This window comes from Salmo trutta, chromosome 37, assembly GCF_901001165.1.
Source record: "Salmo trutta chromosome 37, fSalTru1.1, whole genome shotgun sequence".
Lineage (NCBI taxonomy): Eukaryota > Metazoa > Chordata > Actinopteri > Salmoniformes > Salmonidae > Salmo > Salmo trutta.
The window spans coordinates 32,965,103-32,986,290 of record NC_042993.1 but is presented as its reverse complement, the minus strand read 5'-3'; the positions used below and the strand labels follow the sequence as shown (position 1 = coordinate 32,986,290).

At 42.4% G+C, this 21,188-nt stretch overlaps 2 protein-coding genes and 1 pseudogene across 4 annotated transcripts; 1 reads left to right on the top strand and 2 right to left on the bottom strand.

Moving 5' to 3' along the window:
* Positions 1-967: 967 nt before the first annotated feature.
* Positions 968-4,143, top strand: LOC115176867 (tetranectin-like; annotated as a pseudogene).
* Positions 4,144-6,781: 2,638 nt separating this feature from the next.
* On the bottom strand, positions 6,782-9,156 carry LOC115177408 (calcium homeostasis modulator protein 5). The gene is made up of 2 exons (XM_029738154.1): positions 8,443-9,156; positions 6,782-8,247 (listed from the first exon to the last, which is right to left on the bottom strand). The coding sequence occupies exons 1-2, from the start codon at positions 8,983-8,985 to the stop codon at positions 7,903-7,905; spliced, it is 888 nt and encodes a 295-aa protein (XP_029594014.1). The 5' UTR covers positions 8,986-9,156; the 3' UTR covers positions 6,782-7,902.
* A 91-nt stretch (positions 9,157-9,247) lies between these two features.
* On the bottom strand, positions 9,248-14,869 carry LOC115177407 (calcium homeostasis modulator protein 5-like). Of its 3 annotated transcripts, none has more exons than XM_029738152.1 (3): positions 14,186-14,869; positions 12,805-13,172; positions 9,248-9,502 (listed from the first exon to the last, which is right to left on the bottom strand). In XM_029738152.1, the coding sequence occupies exons 1-3, from the start codon at positions 14,726-14,728 to the stop codon at positions 9,484-9,486; spliced, it is 930 nt and encodes a 309-aa protein (XP_029594012.1). In that variant the 5' UTR covers positions 14,729-14,869; the 3' UTR covers positions 9,248-9,483. The 3 variants fall into 3 exon arrangements, with proteins under 3 accessions (XP_029594012.1, XP_029594013.1, XP_029594011.1); XM_029738153.1 differs by having other exon boundaries at positions 12,865-13,172; XM_029738151.1 differs by lacking the exon at positions 9,248-9,502 and having other exon boundaries at positions 12,219-13,172.
* Positions 14,870-21,188: the final 6,319 nt, after the last annotated feature.

The following is a 21,188-nucleotide window of genomic DNA, read 5'->3' as shown; positions in this document are numbered from 1 at the left end:
TTATGGGGTATTGGGTGTAGGCCAGTGAAAATACATTTTAAATTCAGGCTGTAACACAACAACACTTGTAAAAAGTCAAGGGGTGTGAATACTTTCTGCAGGCACTATATAGCGTTTTGTAAAAAACTTTTTTAAACACATCTAAAATCTATGAATAAAAAATCTGAGAACAGTCAAATTTTACACACACATGAAGGTACGATAAGTAATCATTTCTGATGAAAAAACACAAATGTGAGAAAAAAAATTATATAACATTTTGGAAATAAACTCTTCTTATACTCCCCACAGTAATGAAGTGTGTGAGATATATTTGCATTTAGGCGTGGCCACAAGTTTGAGACAGCTCTCATAGATTCGGTTAGCAATGGGAATCTGTGAAAACACACTCCCTGGACCTCAGCCAGTATTCTACTACAATTAGAACATATGTCTGTAAAGAGTGACTGAGTTTACTAATACGACTTTGTCACATTTTGTTATGATAATAGATGCATAGGCTAACAGTTATAGTCCTAATGTTTATACAAGGTTATACTAATTCTGCTTTGTTCATTTAATTCTAATAGCCCGACAACGTGTTGTTCAATTTAGAATACAAGGTGCAGGGGAAAATACGTAGGCCAATGCTAAAATAGGAATTGGCCCTTAAATGTTTTATTATGGGAACCAAAAAGGAAGCATATGGGTAACCTATGTTAACACATAGGGCTAATGTCACTCCCGCCTCAACAGGGTTAAAAAGTCATCAATGAACATCCTGCGCATAAAAATAAGAAGGAAATAAAAGATGAAACGCCAGTTTGACATCTGTTAAACATTTGTTCTCCCAAAGTTGAGATTTCCTCTGTCAACTCCCACAGTGCCAATTCTCGAAACAGATTTTTTCCCCCTGGCTAGTAGTGGAAATATAAACTGTCATTTACACATCATATCAGTGGAAAAATAGGCAACTAAGACGTACACCATGCATGTCAGTGGTGTGCGTTTTGTTGTTTTGCCTTCTCCTCCTCGGCCAATCCACATTCCAACAGGCCTCGTCTAAGAAGACGGGCGGAAAGAAAGGTAGGACACATTTTATCTCTATGTGGAAAGAATTCGATGTTTTTTCAAAATGTTCAATATGTTTGAGTCAATGTTAGTTTATCATTTTACTTTGGGTAGATAAGAAGTTGAGCACGATACTGCTCAACCATAAACCATCCTCCTTGGTATAGTTTCAGTTGTAAAACTTTGTTGATTCTTCTCCAATTTCTTCAACATAGATGCTGAAAATAATGCTGCCATTGAGGAGCTAAAGAAACAGATTGATAACATTGTGCTGGAGTTGAATCTATTGAAAGAGCAGCAAGCCTTGCGATCAGGTAAGGGATGTGTGACTGTTGATATTTCAAATGGAGTACTCTAATCTCAGTGAAAATGCAAGTCACAAGTGATCTGGTTGTGCTATTCTATTGTGGTGCCATAAGGAGATCTTAAGAGACCACTTCACATGACAGGGAGCACCTGTGCATGGCAACAGGGAATGTATTGCATTGGTCAAGGGAAGTTGTTTCGTCTGCATTCAATTTGGGGTATTGGCTAAACATTCATATTTAAAGTACTAACAGAAGGATATGCAATATTCAAACAGTAGGCCTAGATTATAAAGTATGCCCTCAAAGCATACATGTATTGATATGTAGTGCCTTCAGAAAGTATTCATACTCCTTGACTTGTTCCTCATTTTGGTGTTACAGCCTGAATTCAAAATGTATTAAATCTATGTTTTTTCTCATCCATCTACACACAATGCCCCATAATGACAAAGTGAAAAAATGTTTTTAGAGATTTTATCACATTTATTGAAAATGAAATACAGACATATCTAATTTACATCAGTATTCATACCCCTTAGTAAATACATGTTAGAATCACCTTTGGCAGCGATTATTCATACCCCTGAGTAAATACATGTTAGAATCACCTTTGGCAGCGATTATTCACACCCCTGAGTAAATACATGTTAGAATCACCTTTGGCAGCGATTACAGCTGCGAGTCTTTCTGGGTAAGTCTCTAAGAGCTTTGCACACCTGGATTGTACAATATTTGCCCATTGTTCTTTTATAAATTCTTCAAGCTCTGTCAAATTGGTAGTTGCTAGACAACCATTTTCAAGTCTTGCCATAGATTTTCAATCAGATTTACTGTAAATTAAAACTGTAATTCACCCACTCAGGAACATTCACTGTCTTCTTGGTAAACCATTTTTATTCTGTACAACCTTCCTTCTTTTCACTGTCATTTAGGTTAGTATATTGTGGAGTAGCTACAATGTTGTTATCCAGACTCAGTTTTCTCCTACCACAGCCATTAAACTATGTAACTGTTTTAAAGTCACAATTGGCCTCATGGTGAAATCCTGAGCGGTTTCCTTCCTCTCGTGCAACTGAGTTAGGAAGGACACCTGTATATTTGTAGTGACTGGTGTATTGATACACCATCTAACGTGTAGTTATTAACTTCACCATGCTCAAAGGGACATTCACTGTATGCTTTTAAAATGTTTACCCATCTACAAATAGGTGCCCTTTGCGAAGCATTTGAAAACCTGACTGGTCTTTGTGGTTGAATCTGTTTGAAATTCACTGTTTAACCAAAGTACCTTACAGATACAATGCCTTCAGAAAGTATTCATACCCCTTGGCTTATTTCACATTTTGTTGTGTTACAGCGGGAATTCAAAATGATTAAATATACGTTTTTCTCTCACCTATCTACACACAATACCTCAAAATGACAAACTGACAACATGTTTTTAGAAATGTTAGCAAATTTATTGAAAATGAAATACAGAAATATCTCATTTACATAAGTATTCATACCACTGAGTCAATACTTTGTATAAACACCTTTGGAAGCAATTACAGCTGTGAATCTTTCTGGGTAAATCACTAAGAGCTTTCCACACCTGGACTGTGCAAGATTTGCAGATTATTATGTTCTAAATTCTTCAAGCTCTGTCAATTTTCTTGTTGATCATACAACCATTTTCAAGTCTTGGAATAGATTTTCAAGCAGATTTAAGCCAAACCTGTAACTCATGAACATTCACTGTCTTCTTGGTAAACAACTCCAGTGTACATTTGGCCCTTTGTTTTAGGTTATTGTCCTGCTGAAAGGTGAATTCATCTCCCAGTGTCTGGTAGAAAGCAGACTGAACCAGCTGTTCTCTGGGATTTAGCCTGTGCTTAGCTCTATTCCACTTCTGCTCAACTGAGGAACCTTACAGATAATTGAATGTGTGGAGTACTTATTTATGAATGCTTATTTACTCAAGACATTTCAGCTTTTCATTTTTAATTAATCTGTAAAAATATTTTTTAACGTAATTCTACTTTGACACTATGGGGTATTGTGTGTAGGCCAGTGACTACAAAATCTAAATTTAATCCATTATAAATTCAGCCTGTAACACAACAATATGTATAAAAAGTTAAAGGGTGTGAATACTTTCTGAAGGCACTGTATGGCAGTACAATACATATGAACGGATCTGGGAGCCACAGTCTTTGTCTTTATCTTGTATTTTAATCCAAAGTTTTCTGTGACGATGTTGTGGACATTGGGATGTATATCAAATCCAACTTTGATATACATTTTCTTCCAGTTTGCCTGAAAGGCATCAAGATTTTTGGCAAGTGTTTCCTGGCCGACGCCGCTAAGATCTAGCTTATCGCTGTCATCCCCTGTCAGACGGGTGCTGATTGTGCCCCTCTGACAAGGGATGACTGCATTACTAAAGGGGGCACAATTAGCACCCCTCTGACAGGGGATGACAACGATAAGCTCGTCGACTACGTCCACCGGAGCATCGGCCCTGAGGAACACATTTGGCTGGGCATCAATGACATGTTGACCAAGGGGGAATGGCTCGGCCAGGCGGGCACCAACCTGCTCTTTAAGAACTGGGAGACTGACATTACCAACCAACCAGACAGTGGACGTACCCACAACTGTGCCATCCTTTCCACCACTGCCAATGGAAAGTGGTTTGATGAGAGCTGTCGTGCTGAGAAGGCATCTGTCTGCAAGTTCAACATCATCTGAGAGCCAACCACTTTTCTTCTGTTGTATCAGTCTTAACATCTATACTGTTTATCCTTTTTTTTTATGTGTATTTTGTTAGTATCCCCAATGGCAACAGATAGTCTTACTGGGGTCCGACAAATAATGAAAAAAGACTTGACAATTTACATACTGTACATTTAAAAATATTAACATGTAGTGTGCATGTGTGTTTGTATATATTACTTACACATACAGTGAGGGAAAAAAGTATTTGATCCCCTGCTGATGTTGTACGTTTGCCCACTGACAAAGAAATGATCAGTCTATAATTTTAATGGTAGGTTTATTTGAACAGTGGGAGACAGAATAACAACAAAAGAATCCAGAAAAACGCATGTCAAAAATGTTATAAATTGATTTGCATTTTAATGAGAGTGGTATTCAAAAATGTGTTTTATTGGATTTACCCCAAACAAAACACTTTGTATTCAGGACAAAAATGTTAATTGCTTTGCCACATTTTTTGCAGTATTACTTTAGTACCTTGTTGCAAACAGGATATTTGTATTCTGTAAAGGCTTCCTTCTTTTCACTCTGTTAATTAGGTTAGTATTGTGGAGTAACTACAATGTTGTTGATCCTTCCTATCACAGCCTTTTAACTCTGTAACTGTTCTAAAGTCACCATGGTGAAATCCCTGAGCGGTTTCCTTCCTCTCTGGCAACTGAGTTAGGAAGGACGCCTGTATATTTGTATTAACTGGGTGTATTTACACCATCCACAGTGTAATTAATAACTTCACCATGCTCAAAGGAATATTCAATGTCTGCTTCTTTTTTTCCTATCTACAGTTGAAGTCAGAAGTTTACATACACTTAGGTTGGAGTCATTAAAACTCGTTTTTCAACCACGCCACAAATTTCTTGTTAACAAACTATAGTTTTGGCAAGTCGGTTAGGACATCTACTTTGTGCATGACACAAGTAATTTGTCCAACAATTGTTTACAGACAGATTATTTAACTTATAATTCACTATAACACAATTCCAGTGGGTCAGAAGTTTACATACACTGAGTTAACTGTGCCTTTAAACAGCTTGGAAAATTCCAGAAAAAGATGTCATGGCTTTAGAAGCTTCTGATAGGCTAATTGACAACATTTGAGTCAATTGGAGGTGTACCTGTGGATGTATTTCAAGGCCTACCTTCAAACTCAGTGCCTCTTTGCTTGACATCATGGGAAAATCTAAACAAATCAGCCAAGACATCAGAAAAGAAATTGGAGACCTCCACAAGTCTGGTTCATCCTTGGGAGCAATTTCCAAACGCCTGAAGGTACCACGTTCATCTGTACAAACAATAGTATGCAAGTATAAACACCATGGGATCACGCAGCCGTCATACCACTCAGGAAGGAGATGCGTTTTGTCCTATATTGACATAACCTGAAAGGCCGCTCAGCAAGGAAGAAGCCACTACTCCAAGACCGCCATAAAAAAGCCAGACTACGGTTTGCAACTGCACATGGGGACAAAGATCGTACTATTTGGAGAAATGTCCTCTGGTTTGATGAAACAATAATAGAACTGTTTGGCCAGAATGACCATCGTTATGTTTGGAGGAAAAAGGGGGAGGCTTGCAAGCCGAAGAACACCGTCCCAACCATGAAGCACGGGGGTGGCAGCATCATGTTGTGGGGGTGCTTTGCTGCAGGAGGGATTGGTGCACTTCACAAAATAGATGGCATCATGAGGGAGGAAAATGATGCAGATATATTAAAGTAACATCTCAAAACGTCAGTCAGGAAGTTAAAGCTTGGCCACAAATGGGTCTTCCAAATAGACAATGACCCCAAGAATACTTCCAAAAAATGACAAATATCCCTTTGAGCATAGTGAAGTTGTTAATTACACTTTGTATGGTGTATAAATACACCCAGTCACCGTGGCTGTGATAGGAAAAAACTGAGGATGTATCAACAACATTGTATTTACTCCACAATACTAGCCTAATTGACAGAGTAAAAAGAAGGAAGCCTCTACAGAATATAAATATTCCAAACATGCATCCTGTCTGCAACAAGGCACTAACATAATACTGCAAAAAAATGTGGCAAAGCAATTCACTTTGTCCTGAATACAAAGTATTATCTTTGGGGAAAATCCAATACAACACATTACTGAGTACCACTCTCCATATTGTCCATATTGCATCATGTTATGGTTATGCTTGTAATCATTAAGGACTGGGGAGTTTTCAGGATAAAAACTAAACGGAATGGAGTTAAGCACAGGCAAAATCCTAGCAGAAAACCTGGTTCAGTCTGCTTTCCACCAGACACTGGCAGATTAATTCACCTTTCAGCAAGACAATAACCTAAAACACAAGGCCAAATCTACACTTGCTTACCAAGAAGACAGTGAATGTTCCTGAGTGGCCAAGTTACAGTTTTGACCTAAATCTACTTCAAAATCTATGGCAAGATCTGAAAATCATTGTCTAGCAATGATCAACAACCAGCTTGAAGAATTTTGAAAATAATGGGCAAATGATGCACAATCCAGGTGTGGAAATCTTGCTGCCAATGGTGCTTCTACAAAGTCTTGACTCAGGGGTGTGAATGCATATGTAAATTTGAATATTTCTACATTACATTTTCAATACATTTGCAAAAATGTATAAAAACATGTCATTATGGGGTATTGTGTGTAGACAGGTGAGAAACAAAATCAATTTAACATGTTTTATTCAGGTTTTAACACAACAAAATGTGGAACAAGTCAAGGGGTATGAATACTTTCTGAAGGCACTGTAACTACACCTATATGGCTGCATTCTCCCCTTAGTCAAACATGGTGGAATGTGGACAGTTTTTACACACAAACTCACCACCCTAAAATGGTTTAATCAGGCATAATGCAACATGTCCAATAATGTTCTATGTACAGGTTAATTTAGTGCTTACACATTACATGGTTTTACAGATGTTAGAAAGAAGAAGAAAAAAAAACAGGGGCCACTAAATCTTTTGTAGAATCCAGTGAGAATATCCCGTATGTCATGCATGATTTATTACCTCTTAATTTGTGAGTTACTGACTACTATTGACATTAATAACTGAACAGGAAGTCAGTAATGGCAGACCGAAATGTATTGCTTGGACAAGACTAGTTATCTCCAAATTACCATACAACATAAAGTGAGCTGCTTCACTTGTACTGTCATAGAAAGACACTTGAAGGTTGTGCAAAAGCTGTCATAATTCTATAAACATTGAGTTGTGTAAACATTTCAAGCAAATTGCAATGTTACAACTCTGTCATGCGTGTAGCGTTCATAATGTGGTGCAATATTACATACAAAATCCCTATTAAAACTATACAATTACAATAGCTCTCTTACCATTATCTACCAGTAAAATGAATGAAATGCCTCAAAGGCATGTCAAAGAGAGGTAGAGGAGACTCTTTCAAATCAGCAGACAAGAAGCCCTTCTGTTTTACCACTTCTGCAATGGCTGCATTCTTTGGTAATCACTGCTGTGTCACTGGTAATAACTTTCTGAACGGTGTTCTGTGTAGATGTCAGTGCTTTGGGGGAAATGCAGGCAGCAACGCCTCTCCTCAGTCTGTGAGTTAAATCTATAGTATATACTGCATTTTTAAAGGTAAAACAAATAGGATACGCTATAATTCATACACTGTCAGTAGAAAAAGTGTAAAACAATGTCCCAATGTAGTGTTTGTGAAATAAATCTTCATTCATCTCTGGATATGTATTTATATGCCATTATCCACCCCTCTCTCAGCTCATCTCTGTGTCGTGGTCCAGCTCCATGACTGGTCTTTTTTCAGGCCAGTAGTCTCTGGTCATCACGCTCCACATACCTCTGCAGGGTGCTGTAGTACTGCTCACTCTTGGAGAAGGTGTAGAGGGCTGAGATCTCCTCCCAGGCCTTGTGGTTGGGGAATGGGAATATTTCCGGGTCACGGTTCTCAAAAAAGCTCTTCAGGTTCCTCTCGGCCAGCTTGGATGCGTACTCCATAGCGAATGTGTCGAACTGCTCCTTCTCCTTTTCTACGTAGCGCTTCCAGAAGGTGAGCTGCAGGTAGCTCACCTTCGAGCGGCAGTTGGTGTAGCAGGTCCCGAGGAGCCCTAGAATGGCTGAAATGATGATGACACACCAGCCCAGTATCTGGGGATGTACAGACAGGAACCAAAACTCACGCTCACATAAAATGAATAAAGAATGCCAACAGTTTTTTAAATAATAATAATAATTGTTTATAATAAACTTCAATAGTGTTGCTTACAGTCAACTGAATTACAGATAGTAAAGTATATCAATGAATCACACCTTCATTTTGGTCTGACTGCTGCTTGCACTCACCTGTGACTGAGCCCGGAACATAAGCAACAGTTCCATGTTTAAGTCACTGGGCAGCTTGGACTTGCTGCAGGGCACACGGGCCAGCTCCTCCCGGCACATCAAAGTCCTGTTCTTACAGAACATATCCAGCACCAGGTTATCATCCAGCCCGCTGACGGCACACTCGTAGAAGGTCCCATTCAACAGTGCCACACACAGCCACATGATAGGGGCCACACAGGCACCGGTGAAGATGTTGACAAACACCTTGAGGCAGGTGAAACAGTTGCCCCCGGGGCATAGCTTCACGGGGTTGAGGCAACAGCCAGTGTAGAGGCGCCACAGCCTGCTGCTGAAGAAAAGACCCAGCACCAGCAGAACCAGGCCTGGGCCCAGCAGGAAGGTCAGGCCGTATGCAAAGTTCTGGTCGTGGTTGCAGGGGCACTGGAAGGAGACCATGGAGAAGATCCGCTCTCCCCCGATGGTCAGGAGGGCCATGAAGCTGTAGCCAATGGTGGCCTTCTGGTTCATGAAAAAGCGCAGGACGGTCTGGAAGTTATCCATGGTGTCGACAAGGAGTTTTCACGCACGTTCAGCAAAAACCAAAATAACGCAAAGAGAATGGAGAATAGAAGAGGAAAAATAAGGCAGTGAAATAGTTTTGACGCAAAGGGTTGCGTCTCCAACACTCACTCCACTTCCTGTGCTGTCTGAGCCGAAGACGAACACAAACACACTGAAGCTCTTCTGAGCCTATTTCTGCCCCTCCCTTTCCCTCCCTCCTGTTCTTTCTCTTTCAATCTTCCTCTCCACCAACTCCTCCCTCTTTTCCTCACTTTATCTCTCTTTCCTACCCTTGTCCGAACTCTTAATCCAATGAGATTGCATTCTCCAACTCTCAAACCCCACCCTGATTCTTCCTTGTAAATGTCCTTCTCTTCCACTCCCCCCTCCTTTCCTATGCGTAGGTAATAAAACAAAAGTGACTAAACCGGCTGAGATCCTGCAGATCTGGTTTTTTACTTCAGGCCATGCAGCTGCCGTTGTCCTCGCAGAGTGATGTCATATGACAAGCAGCAGTCTGTCAAAAAAACAAAAACGTAACTTTAACCAGATTCATTTTGATAGTTATTTGAGCAGTTCAGCACAGTGATTTCAGAACCATGATTTATCATCTGTATTAAATGCACATACAGCTTGACCCAGATACAACATTACACAGTATATGAAATCACTCTTTGCTCTCTCTCGCCCTCTTTTTCCCTTTCATGCACAAAGCGCGCACACATGACGCAACGTGGTATTTCGGCACTAAAGCTGCAGCGCATTCATAAGCAGTTGCAAAAATGTTAATACTGAGCTATGCAAGCTCACGTAGATGCATATCATGCATACCCCAAAAATATAACACAGAGCACAACAGTTTTATAGACAATCATATAGCTAGCTAGACATTACATTAGACTTGCATAAGACCTACTATTGTTTCAGAAAAAGGAGAAATGGGCAGATCAAACATGTGTTCTGAATTAGTGGTTGGTAAAGAGAAGGGTTTCCTCTCCCACTTCCTATAGAAGCCTGTGATGAGTTTCTATGCTCTACAATTCCCACCCTAAAAGGCCTCTGAGTGCTATAAGGGCACAAGGCGAGACCCAAATGCAGACACATGCAAATGATAGAGCTCCGATTTTTATTATAACAAAGGGTGTAGGCAAAGGCACGTCGGGGACAGTCGAGAGTTCATAAACCAGGTCAGAGTCCAAACTGTACCAGACAATAGGCAGTCTCGAGGTCAGGCCAGGCAGGGGTCAGAAACCAGATCTGAGTCCAAAACAGTACAAGGGGATAGGCAGGCTGGTAGTCAGAACAGGCAGAGAGGTCAGGCAGGCGGGTTCGGAGTCAGGACAGGCAAGGGTCGTAACCAGGAGGACTAGAAACAAACAGAGACTGGGGAAAGAAATAGGCGCAAGGAAAACCGCTGGTTGGCTTGACAAACAAGACAAACTGGCACAGAGAGACAGGAAACACAGGGATAAATACACCGGGGATACTAAGCGACACCTGGAGGGGGTGGAGACAATCACAAGGACAGGTGAACCAGATCAGGGTGTGACAAGTGCATTGATTTCTCCCACCGTGAAGCTTTTAACAGGGCTGTACTGGCCACATTCGGCACATCAGGTACCTAATGTACTACATCAAAACACATCTTGTTACAACATTTTTAAAATACCCTAAAGACCAATGTAAACTCAGCAAAAACAGAATTGTCCTCTCACTGTCAACTGTGTTTATTTTCAGAAAACTTAACGTGTAAATATTTGTACGAACATAACAACAGAGACATAAACTGAACAAGTTCCACAGACATGTGCCTAACAGAAATGGAATAATATGTCCTCCTCATAGACTGCACCAGATTTGCCAGTTCTTGCTGTGAGATGTTACCCCACTCTTCAACCAAGGCATCTGCAAGTTCCCGGTCCTTTCTGGGGGGAATGGCCCTAGTCCTCACCCTCTGATCCAAAAGGTCCTAGATATGCTCAATGGGATTGAGATCCGGGCTCTTCGCTGGCCATGGCAGAACACTGACATTCCTGTCTTGCAGGAAATCACGCACAGAATGAGCAGTGAGGGAGGAGGATGTCTTCCCTGTGACGCACAGCGTTGAGATTGCCTGCAATGACAACAAGCTCAGTCCGATGATGCTGTGACACACCGCCCCAGACCATGATGGTCCCTCCACCTCCAAATCGATCCCGCTCTAGAGTACAGGCCTCGGTGTAACGCTCATTCCTTCGACGATAAACTCTAATCCGACCATCACCCCTGGTGAGACAAAACCGCGACTCGTCAGTGAAGAGCACTTTTTGCCAGTCCTGTCTGGTCCAGCGACAGTGGGTTTGTGCCCATAGGTGACGTTGTTGCCGGTGATGTCTGGTGAGGACCTGCCTTACAACAGGCCTACAAGCCCTCAGTCCAGCCTCTCTCAACCTATTGTGGACAGTCTGAGCAACAATGGAGAGATTGTGCGTTCCTGGTGTAACTCGGGCAGTTGTTGTTGCCATCCTGTACCTGTCCCGCAGGTGTGATGTTCGGATGTACCGATCCTGAGGCACAGGACCCACTTCCAAAAAAACCCCACAAAAAAACAAAAAACAAAAAGGACCCACTTCCTGAATGAGAGTGCAGTGACAGTGTGGCAATAACATAGTGTGTTTGTTCCCTTTCGAAGTGAAGTTTACTATCCCCTTTTGGACCAAATTCACTGCATTATCCTCATACTTAATGTGAATACTTGTGCTTTAACTTTCTTTCAAGCTCCTCCACTTATCCAACAACAGCTCCCATGGCCTCACACCATAAGACTTCTGATACCAATGCAGCACATTTGGGGTGATATTGGGCCACAAAACTGTGAACCACTATACATTTTTTGGAGAAAAGTATTTTGAGTATTTTGAAAATACAAAATACCATTCTCTGAAGTATCTTGTAACAAATAAAAATGTATATAATACACAAAAGTAATTGAAATCTGTATGTCAAATACATGCAGCAGAAATACTGCCGAACTCTGACTAGTAATACCTAAGCTTTACACAGAGATACGAATCTAACAATTACGCTAAGTTTACATTCAATTCTGAGCTGATGTTCATCGCAGTTCACTTGTGGCAATGGTCGGTCTACAGTGCAATAATATAAATAACAATAACGCATAAATACTTTGGAGACCAAGCTTGTAAGGTCAAACTGAATATTATTGTGGGTTACCATCATAAAGATGCTACGTGTACACTGGTAACAGGCTTTTATTGAAAGTATTTTGCACTTAGCTCCTTACTTAATAGAACCAGACCATGCGTTTCCTGTTTAATGCCACAGACCACCTGTATGTAGGCCAAGTCTGAGGAGCATAAAAATACTAAACAGAAAAGTAAAAGAGAAAGAAAGTATGATCAACTATTTAAAAAAAAAAAAAACCCTTCTGAGCATAGAATTTCAAATAAAAAGCTGCAAGCAGCACTGGTGATACAGCGAGTGAACTTTCAAGTAACAATATAAAATTGGGAAGTATTGTCATTCAAGCAAAGACCTGAGAGTGGTTAATGAGATGTGGTTGGTCTTTCTACTGAAAAATCCTCTGATGCACAGCGATATTGATGATGATGATGACGAAGAGTATAATGCTGACAACATTCCTCTATAATGAGTCATAACTTTGATGCTAAAAGTAATACGGATGGTTACAGATAGTCCCATGATAGTGATGCTGTCACTGCTGTTCCTATGATCATATGCATGCCCATTCACAGCATCATCTTGCCCTCATCCACAAAGGCGAGCACAGATGGATTAGCAGTGTCTGGACCGTCTGACCTGACAGATGACATCCTGTGGTCCCTGGCCTCTGCAGGGTCATGGCACTTCTCCACGTACTTGTGCAGGATGCTGTAGTATTGGTCTCTGGTGCTGAACCTGTAGAGGGACGAGATCTTCTCCCAGGCCTGGTTAGGTGGGGTCGTGACAGGCTCTGGAGGCATCTGCTGGAAGAAGCTCTTCAGATTCCTCTCTGCAAGCTTTTCAGCGTGATCTGCCATGTAGCTTTCCAGCAGGTCACTCTCCCACTGGGCATAGACCCTCCAGAACTTCAGCTGCAGGTAGCTGACTGGGGAGTTACACCGGGTAACGCAGATCAGCAGGAGGTTGAAGACCATGATGGAGGCGATCAGTAGCCAACCCAGGACCTGAAATCAAAACCAAAACATTCAACACAATATTCAACTAATCTGCTTAACCCCTTACCTGGAATGCCTGAGTTAATGTCACAGTTATAATTGCCCACATACAGTATACTGCTCAAACTCAAACCATATCTATAAATATAGCAGGAGAATGTATTTGGGAAGCATACTGTATAAGGTACGGTAGAATCATTTCAGAGGAGTGTGTTGGTCAGCAATTCATCCATCACCTCTACATTTTTTTGCAGCAGCGGTGGCAAAGTTAGCATTGGGGGGAGGGCGTGGTAGTAGGTGTGGCCAATGGTGAGATCTCCAACCATACATTTTAGAGGCCCTCTTGGCCGCAGAGAAACAATTTTGCTGTTTTAAAGCTAATTTCTTGCAATTCTACACATTTTGTCATGGGGCTTGTGCCTTGTTCTTATGCTATCGGAGTGACTCAAACATTCTATCAAAATCAATGGGGGCTCCATTATCTTTTCTACATACTTTATATCTGCTTTACGCCTTTTAAATTTACACTGAAAACATTTTACCATGCCTGCCACTGCTAAATTAATATAGGGAGAACGCTGGGAAGTTTTGCACATTAATGAGAACAAGTCATACAGAAACTGAGTCAGACTGAAGAAGAACTGCTGTTTTATAACAATATAAGTAGCCTATGCTTTGGGGCACTTTTGCTTTGGGGCATTTTAATGTTGGAATTTCCAAATGAAATGTGATGCAACAAATGCCTTCAAAGCAAAAATGTGTACTTCATAATGTCAGAGGCTCAGTTTAAAATATATTACAACTCCCTTCGCTGGAAGAACACATCCAGGGGTGTCAATTACTGTTAGCGGAAATGTGATACCTGTCAGTCTAATCCCCTACACTACAACAGACCGTCGACAAAAACAAAGATAGCCCATTAAAACATATTGAAATGTGTAAAATAGGGAAAAGAAGATATGATTTAAAAAAAAGATAATTCAAACCATAACTTGGATCTATTAGTGTGAATATTATCTCACCTGCGACTCAGCGCGGATGGTTGCCAGCACATCATTGCTGTCAGATTGTGGCACGTGGGTGGCTCTCCCACAGGGGAATTTATAAAGTTCATCCTGGCACTGCGGACTCTTCCCATCGCAAAGGTGGTTCGTGAAAACCGTTACATTGATACCAGTCATGGCGCATTCAAAGTAATTGCCATTGAGCAAAGCGACTGCAATCCAACTCACAGGTGCAACTAGTGCTGTCGTGGTGATCTGAAAGAAGACCACCCCACAGGCGCAAAAATATTTAAAATGACAACATTTGGATTTGCGTAAACACAAACCTGTAAACAATTTCCATGTTTTATTGCTCATGATGTAACCTAACACCAACAATGCCAGAGCAGGCACTAAGAGAAACACCATGCCGTAGGAAAAGTTCCAGTCACTGCAAGGACATCTGAACATCACCGACGAAAATATCTGTTCCCCGCCTGCAGTTAACAACGCAACTAAACCAAACCCGAGACTAGTCTGCTGTTTCTGAACAATTTTAAGAACAGTTTTGAACATATCCATCTTTCCAGACGCACAGGACTCACAGGCACTTCTGCTGATAGCAAGTCATGGGAAGCATATAAATTGACGTGACAGCTAGACTTTCAGTTCCCCTGTCCTCTCTGACGCTCCTCCAACTCAGGGTGTGACTCACTTAACTAGGCTACAGTTTATTTATGGACGATACTGTTGTGTCCTGAGATGCTGGGTTATTTTACTGAAGACTCCGAAGCGTACTTATAATAAACGGAATAGATTTATTTAATGTTCTCCTTAACACATTACAGTCGACTACTCTCTACAGCGTCTTCAGCCCAACTCTCCAATGCATCATTGAACTTTTACCACCCTTGCATCTCCTAATCCAAACACTTCAATGCAAGAACGGAAACCTCATTATCATTTGTTAATTCAAATAACTCAACCCCTGCATACAAATCCCATTGACTATTTGCAACCATTTTACATCTAAACTCATTAAGCTATCAAAATAAAGTCGCACACTCCATGTGTCATCTACCAGCAATTGAATGGGTATTTACCAACGTTTCGGCATCACTGTGCCTTCCTCTAAACTCATTTACACGTTTCTCAATACACCACACTTCTCCCCGGAAATTGTCACTTCCTCTGAAAACAACCTTGATGAACATCATGGGTTTCTAAAACAGTTTTTCACATATCAACTCATATACAACCTGTTTACAGATCCAATCGGTCCGGGGGCCTTCTTACCCTTTTTGGCCTCTCGACGCTCTGGGCCCTCAGGTTCATGGCCTGGCACAATCTGTGTCTTTGTATGTGTGCCTGTGTCTCTGTATGTCACAGTCGTAGTTCCCAAGTACCAATCAGAAACGTTCCACTCTGGCACAATCAGGTCTTCTCTTTCATTGTGTTGCATCATCATTTGATCCACATGCATCTTTAGTCTGCACTAAGTAGGTTACAGGACCAAGTACCCTTTTCACAACCCCTTGGTACCCATTTCGCTCTCCTCCCAAGTAATCTTGGACAAGCACTGTTCGTTCCAACTGAAGAAAACGAAGACGCTTGCCCACCCCCTTGTCCTGTATCTTAGACTGCATGTCAGCTGAAAAACTGGGTTTAACCAGTGATAACCTTGTTCTAACCTGTCGTTTTAGGAACAACTCTGCTGGAGTTTTCCCAGTTGTGGCATGTGGCGTATTCCTGTAGGCAAACAGAAAGTTGTCCACACTATGCTGTGCAGACCGTCCTGATGACTTGTCCTTCTCTAGAGTCTGTTTTAGATTCTGTACAAGTCGCTCTGGGCGCCATCTGAAGCTGCGTGATACAGAGCCGACTGGATGTGTTTCACCACATTCAACTGGAAGAATGTCTCCATCTCTTTTGAAACCAGATGTGGCCCATTGTCTGAAACACAATCCTCAACTTACCCGTAGGCTGAGAACATTCCCTGGAGTGTCTCTACCGTGGCTGTAGCTGAAGTATTACTCATACACTTTACTTCTGGCCAGCGTGAGTATGCATCCGTAACTACTAAGAACTAGGTGCTTTCCCTTTTGACAAAATATATATGGATCCGCTGCCAGGGCCCCTCTCAGGCCATTTCCAAGAATGCACTGGTGCAAGGTTCTGCATATGTCTATTAGACGGACACACCTGGCATTTCCTTACCATGTCTTCTATGTCTGAGTCTAACCTGAGCCAACAAAAGTGACTCCTTGCAAGAGCTTTCATTTTGACCATGCCCCAGTGGTTTTCATGTAGCTCCTTCAGTAGGTCCCTCTGTAGAGTAGCCTGCACCACCGCTCTCATACCCCATAACCCACAATCACTTTCTACAGTGAGCTCATCCCTTCTCACCCAATAATGGTTAGGCCACCCTGTAAGTGTGAAGTGCTTCACTTTTGCCAAACCCTTGTCCTTGGTAGTTTCCCTGGCTATGTCCTTAGCTACAATGGAAAGTACATCTGAAAATGACAGTTGATAGTTTGGATTGGTCTTATGACCATATTGGTAGTCATGGAACTTCATGACCCCAAATATGATCCCTAAGGCCTTCTTCTCTATTTGGGCACACTTCAACTCTGTCTTAGTGAGTGACGTGAAGCATATGCAGTAGGCCTCTCACTACCGTCAGGCATTGTGTGTGAGATGACAGCACCAACACTGAGGAGGAAGACAGCTGCTTCTTTGTTCTTTCAAATGCCAGCTGACATTGTTCTGACCACACCCATTGTTCTGACCACACCCTATCTTTCTGTAAGAGCTCTGTCATAGGTTTGATGAGAGTAGAGAGCTTCTCCATGAACTTGCCATAGTGGGTAAGTAAAGCCAGATATGCTCTGAGCTTTGTCACGTTAGTTGGCACTAGGGATGAAACAGTTACCGGTTTCACGATAAACCACATAAAAATTCCCGATGATTAGTATTACCGTTTCAAATGTTAATTATCATTAAAACCGTGTTTGATTACCACGGTTTGAAAAACTCACCGGAAATACTGTCCAGCATCAACCAAAGTCAGCAACAGTCTGATGCAGGCGCAGCATGCAACGTGGGTTTGTTTTGTGTGAAAACATGGCGGAAGGCAGTGATAGCGCTCAGGAGGTTTTTCAGCCTTCTAAGAGGACCAAATCTGAATTGTGGACGTATTTGGGGTTTTACAAGAGTGCTGAGGGAAACTTAATCGAAAATGGTCACCCTGTCTGCAGAACAAAACAAAAGAAATAATTTGTAAAAATCGCTGCGAAAGGGGGCAACACTTCAAATCTCTTGAGTCATCTTCGTGACCACCACCCACTACTTTATAGCGAATGCAAGGTAAGTGCATGATGTGGGAACTTCGGAAATGGGGGAAAACGTCATGGTTTGACTGTCTAACTTGCTAATAGCTTGTCAGTACTGTAAACCGAAGCTTTCAGTATTACCTACTCTTGTAAAAACGCTACACGTTGTTCTGATGCTGTATGCGTCGTGTGTCTGCAGACTTTCTTTGCCCACGTTATGTAGTTTAGTCACCCAACCAACGTATTTTGTTCATTTAAAATTCGGCAGTCGTTGACTTGGTTGTAAAAGTGTTCCAACAGGAGAAACACTATAGACTCCTATACAAGACTCCTGTATTTATGACAATTGTTGGGCTCATTGCAATTACTATCACTGTCTTCTTAAGTTGGAAAAATAGGATGATCGAGCAGCAGTGAGGGCTCTTCGATACTGCACGGTACTGTCTTTCCAAGCTAGTCGGAAGACTTCCAGTTTGGTGTGGCGCCATTTCCGTTCCAATTTTCTGGAAGCTTGCTTCAGAGCTCGGGCATTTTCTGTATACCAGGGAATTAGTTTCTTATGACAAATGTTTTTGGTTTTTAGGGGTGCGACTGCGTCTAGGGTATTGAAAGGTTAAATTGAGTTCCTCAGTTAGGTGGTTAACTGATTTTTGTACTCTGACGTCCTTGGGTAGGCGGAGGGAGTGTGGAAGGGCATCTAGGAATCTTTGGGTTGTCCGAGAATTTATAGCACGACTTTTGATGATCCTTGGTTGGGGTCTGAGCAGATTATTTGTTGCGATTGCAATTGTAATAAAATGGTGGTCCGATAGTCCAGGATTATGAGGAAAAACATTAAGATCCACAACATTTATTCCACGGGACAAAACTAGGTCCAGAGTATGACTGTGGCATTGAGTAGGTCCGGAGACATGTTTGACAAAACCCACTGAGTCAATGACGGCTCCGAAAGCCTTTTGGAGTGGGTCTGTGGACTATTCCATGTGAATATTAAAGGCACCTAAAATGTGAATATTATCTGCCATGACTACAGGGTCCAATAGGAATTCAGGGAATTCAGTGAGGAATGCTGTATATGGCCCAGGAGGCCTGTAAACAGTAGCTATAAAAAGTGATTGAGTAGGCTGCATAGATTTCATGACTAGAAGCTCAAAAGACAAAAACGTCCTTTTTTTTGGTAAATTTGCTATCGTAAATGTTAGCAACACCTCCGCCTTTGCGGGATGCACGGGGGATATGGTTACTAGTGTAACCAGGAGGTGAGGCCTCATTTAACACAGTAAATTCATCAGGCTTAAGCCATGTTTCAGTCAGGCCAATCACATCAAGATTTTGATCAGTGATTAGTTCATTGACTATAACTGCCTTGGAAGTGAGGAATCTAACATTAAGTAGCCCTAATTTGAGATGTGAGGTATCACAATCTCTTTCAATAATGGCAGGAATGGAGGAGGTCTTATTCCAGTGAGATTGCTAAGGCGAACACCGCCATGTTTAGTTTTGGCCAACCTAGGTCGAAGCACAGACACGGTCTCAATGGGGATAGCTGAGCTGACTACACTGACTGTGCTAGTGGCAGACTCCACTAAGCTGGCAGGCTGGCTAACGGCAGGCTGGCTAACAGCCTGCTGCCTGGCCTGCACCCTATCTCATTGTGGAGCTAGGGGAGTTAGAGCCCTGTCTATGTTCGTAGATAAGATGAGAGCACCCCTCCAGCTAGGATGGAGTCCGTCACTCCTCAACAGGCCAGGCTTGGTCCTGTTTGTGGGTGAGTCCCAGAAAGAGGGCCAATTATCTACAAATTGTATCTTTTGGGAGGGGCAGAAAACAGTTTTCAACCAGCGGTTGAGTTGTGAGACTCTGCTGTAGAGCTCATCACTCCCCCTAACTGGGAGGGGGCCAGAGACAATTACGTGATGCCGACACATCTTTCTAGCTGAGTTATACGCTGAAGCTATGTTGTGCTTGGTGACCTCTGACTGTTTCATCCTAACATCGTTGGTGCCAACGTGGATAACAATATCTTTATACTCTCTACACTTGCCAGTTTTAGCTTTAGCCAGCACCATCTTCAGATTAGCCTTAACGCCGGTAGCCCTGCCCCCTGGTAAACAGTGTATGATCGCTGGATGATTAGTTTTAAGTCTAATACTACGGGTAATGGAGTCACCAATGACTAGGGTTTTCAATTTGTCAGAGCAAATGGTCAGACCCCGTAATGAGAGGAGTAGAGACCAGAGAAGGCTTGGCCTCTGACTCCGACTCGCTGCTTAATGGGGAGAACCGGTTGAAAGTTTCTGTCGGCTGAATGATCGACACCGGTTGACGATTCCTAATGCATTTCACTCTAGAAGCCATGAGAAATTTGTCCGGCTGCGGGGACTGTGCGAGGGGATTTATACTACTATCTGTACTTACTGGTGGTACAGACGCTGTTTCATCCTTTCCTACACTGAAATTACCCTTGCCTAACGATTGCGTCTGACACACAGCTATCCTTAGGGTCTCAAGCTTATTGGTGAGTTTGGAGGGTTCTATGGCGTTGAATGCTGAGCTGTAGTCAATGAATAGCATTCTTACATAGGTATTCCTCTTGTCCAGATGGGAAGGGGCAGTGTGATGGCGATTGCATCATCTGTGGTGGTAAGCAAATTGGAGTGGGTCTAGGGTAACAGGTAGGGTGGAGGTGATATGATCCTTGACTAGTCTCTCAAAGCACTTCATGATGACGGAGGTGAGTGCTTTAGCTTTCTTGGGAACAGGAACAATGGTGGCCATCTTGAAGTATGTGGGGACAGCAGACTGGGCTAGAGATTGATTGAATATGTCCGTAAATACACCAGCCAGCTGATCTGCACATGCTCTGAGGACGCGGCTAGTGATACCGTCTGGGCCTTGCGAGGGTTAACACGTTAAAATGTTTTACTCACGTTGGCCACGGAGAAAGAGAGCCCGAGGCCGTGTCGGTGGCACTGTATTGTCCTCAAAGCGCACAAAGAAGTTGTTTAATTTGTCTGGGAGCAAGACGTCGATGTCCTCGACAGGATGGTTTTCTTTTTGTAATCCGTGATTGTCTGTAGACCCTGCCACGCACGTCTTGTGTTTGAAAGTCCAGTGATGTCCAGTGATGTTCCTTAATGGCTGTCTTGGTATACGCTTGCGGGGGGATATACACGCCTGTGACGATAACCAAGGTGAGATCAATTGGGAAATAATATGGTCGGCATTTGATTGTGTGGAATTCTAGGTCAGGTGAAAAAAAGGACTTGAGTTCTTGAATGTTGTTACAATTACACCATGAGTCGTTAATCATGGAACATACACCCCCGCCCTTCTTCTTACCAGAGAGATGTTTGCTCCTGTTGGCGCGATGCACTGAAAATCCCGTTGGCTGTACGGACTCCGACATCATGGCCCCAGCTAGCCATGTCTCCATGAAACAGAGTACTTTACAATCCCGGATATCTCTTTGGAAAGCAGCTCTTGCCCTAATTTGGTCGACTTTGTTAACTAGGGACTGGACATTAGCGAGTAATATACTCGGAAGCAGTGGGTTGTGTGTGCGCATCCGAAGCCTCACTAGAAGACCGCTCCGGCACCCTCTCCTCCGACGGCATTGTTTTGGGTCGGCCTTTGGAATCAATTCAAATGCCCTGGGAGGTGCAGACAAAGGATCCACTTTGGGAAAGTATTCCTGGTCGTAGTGCTGG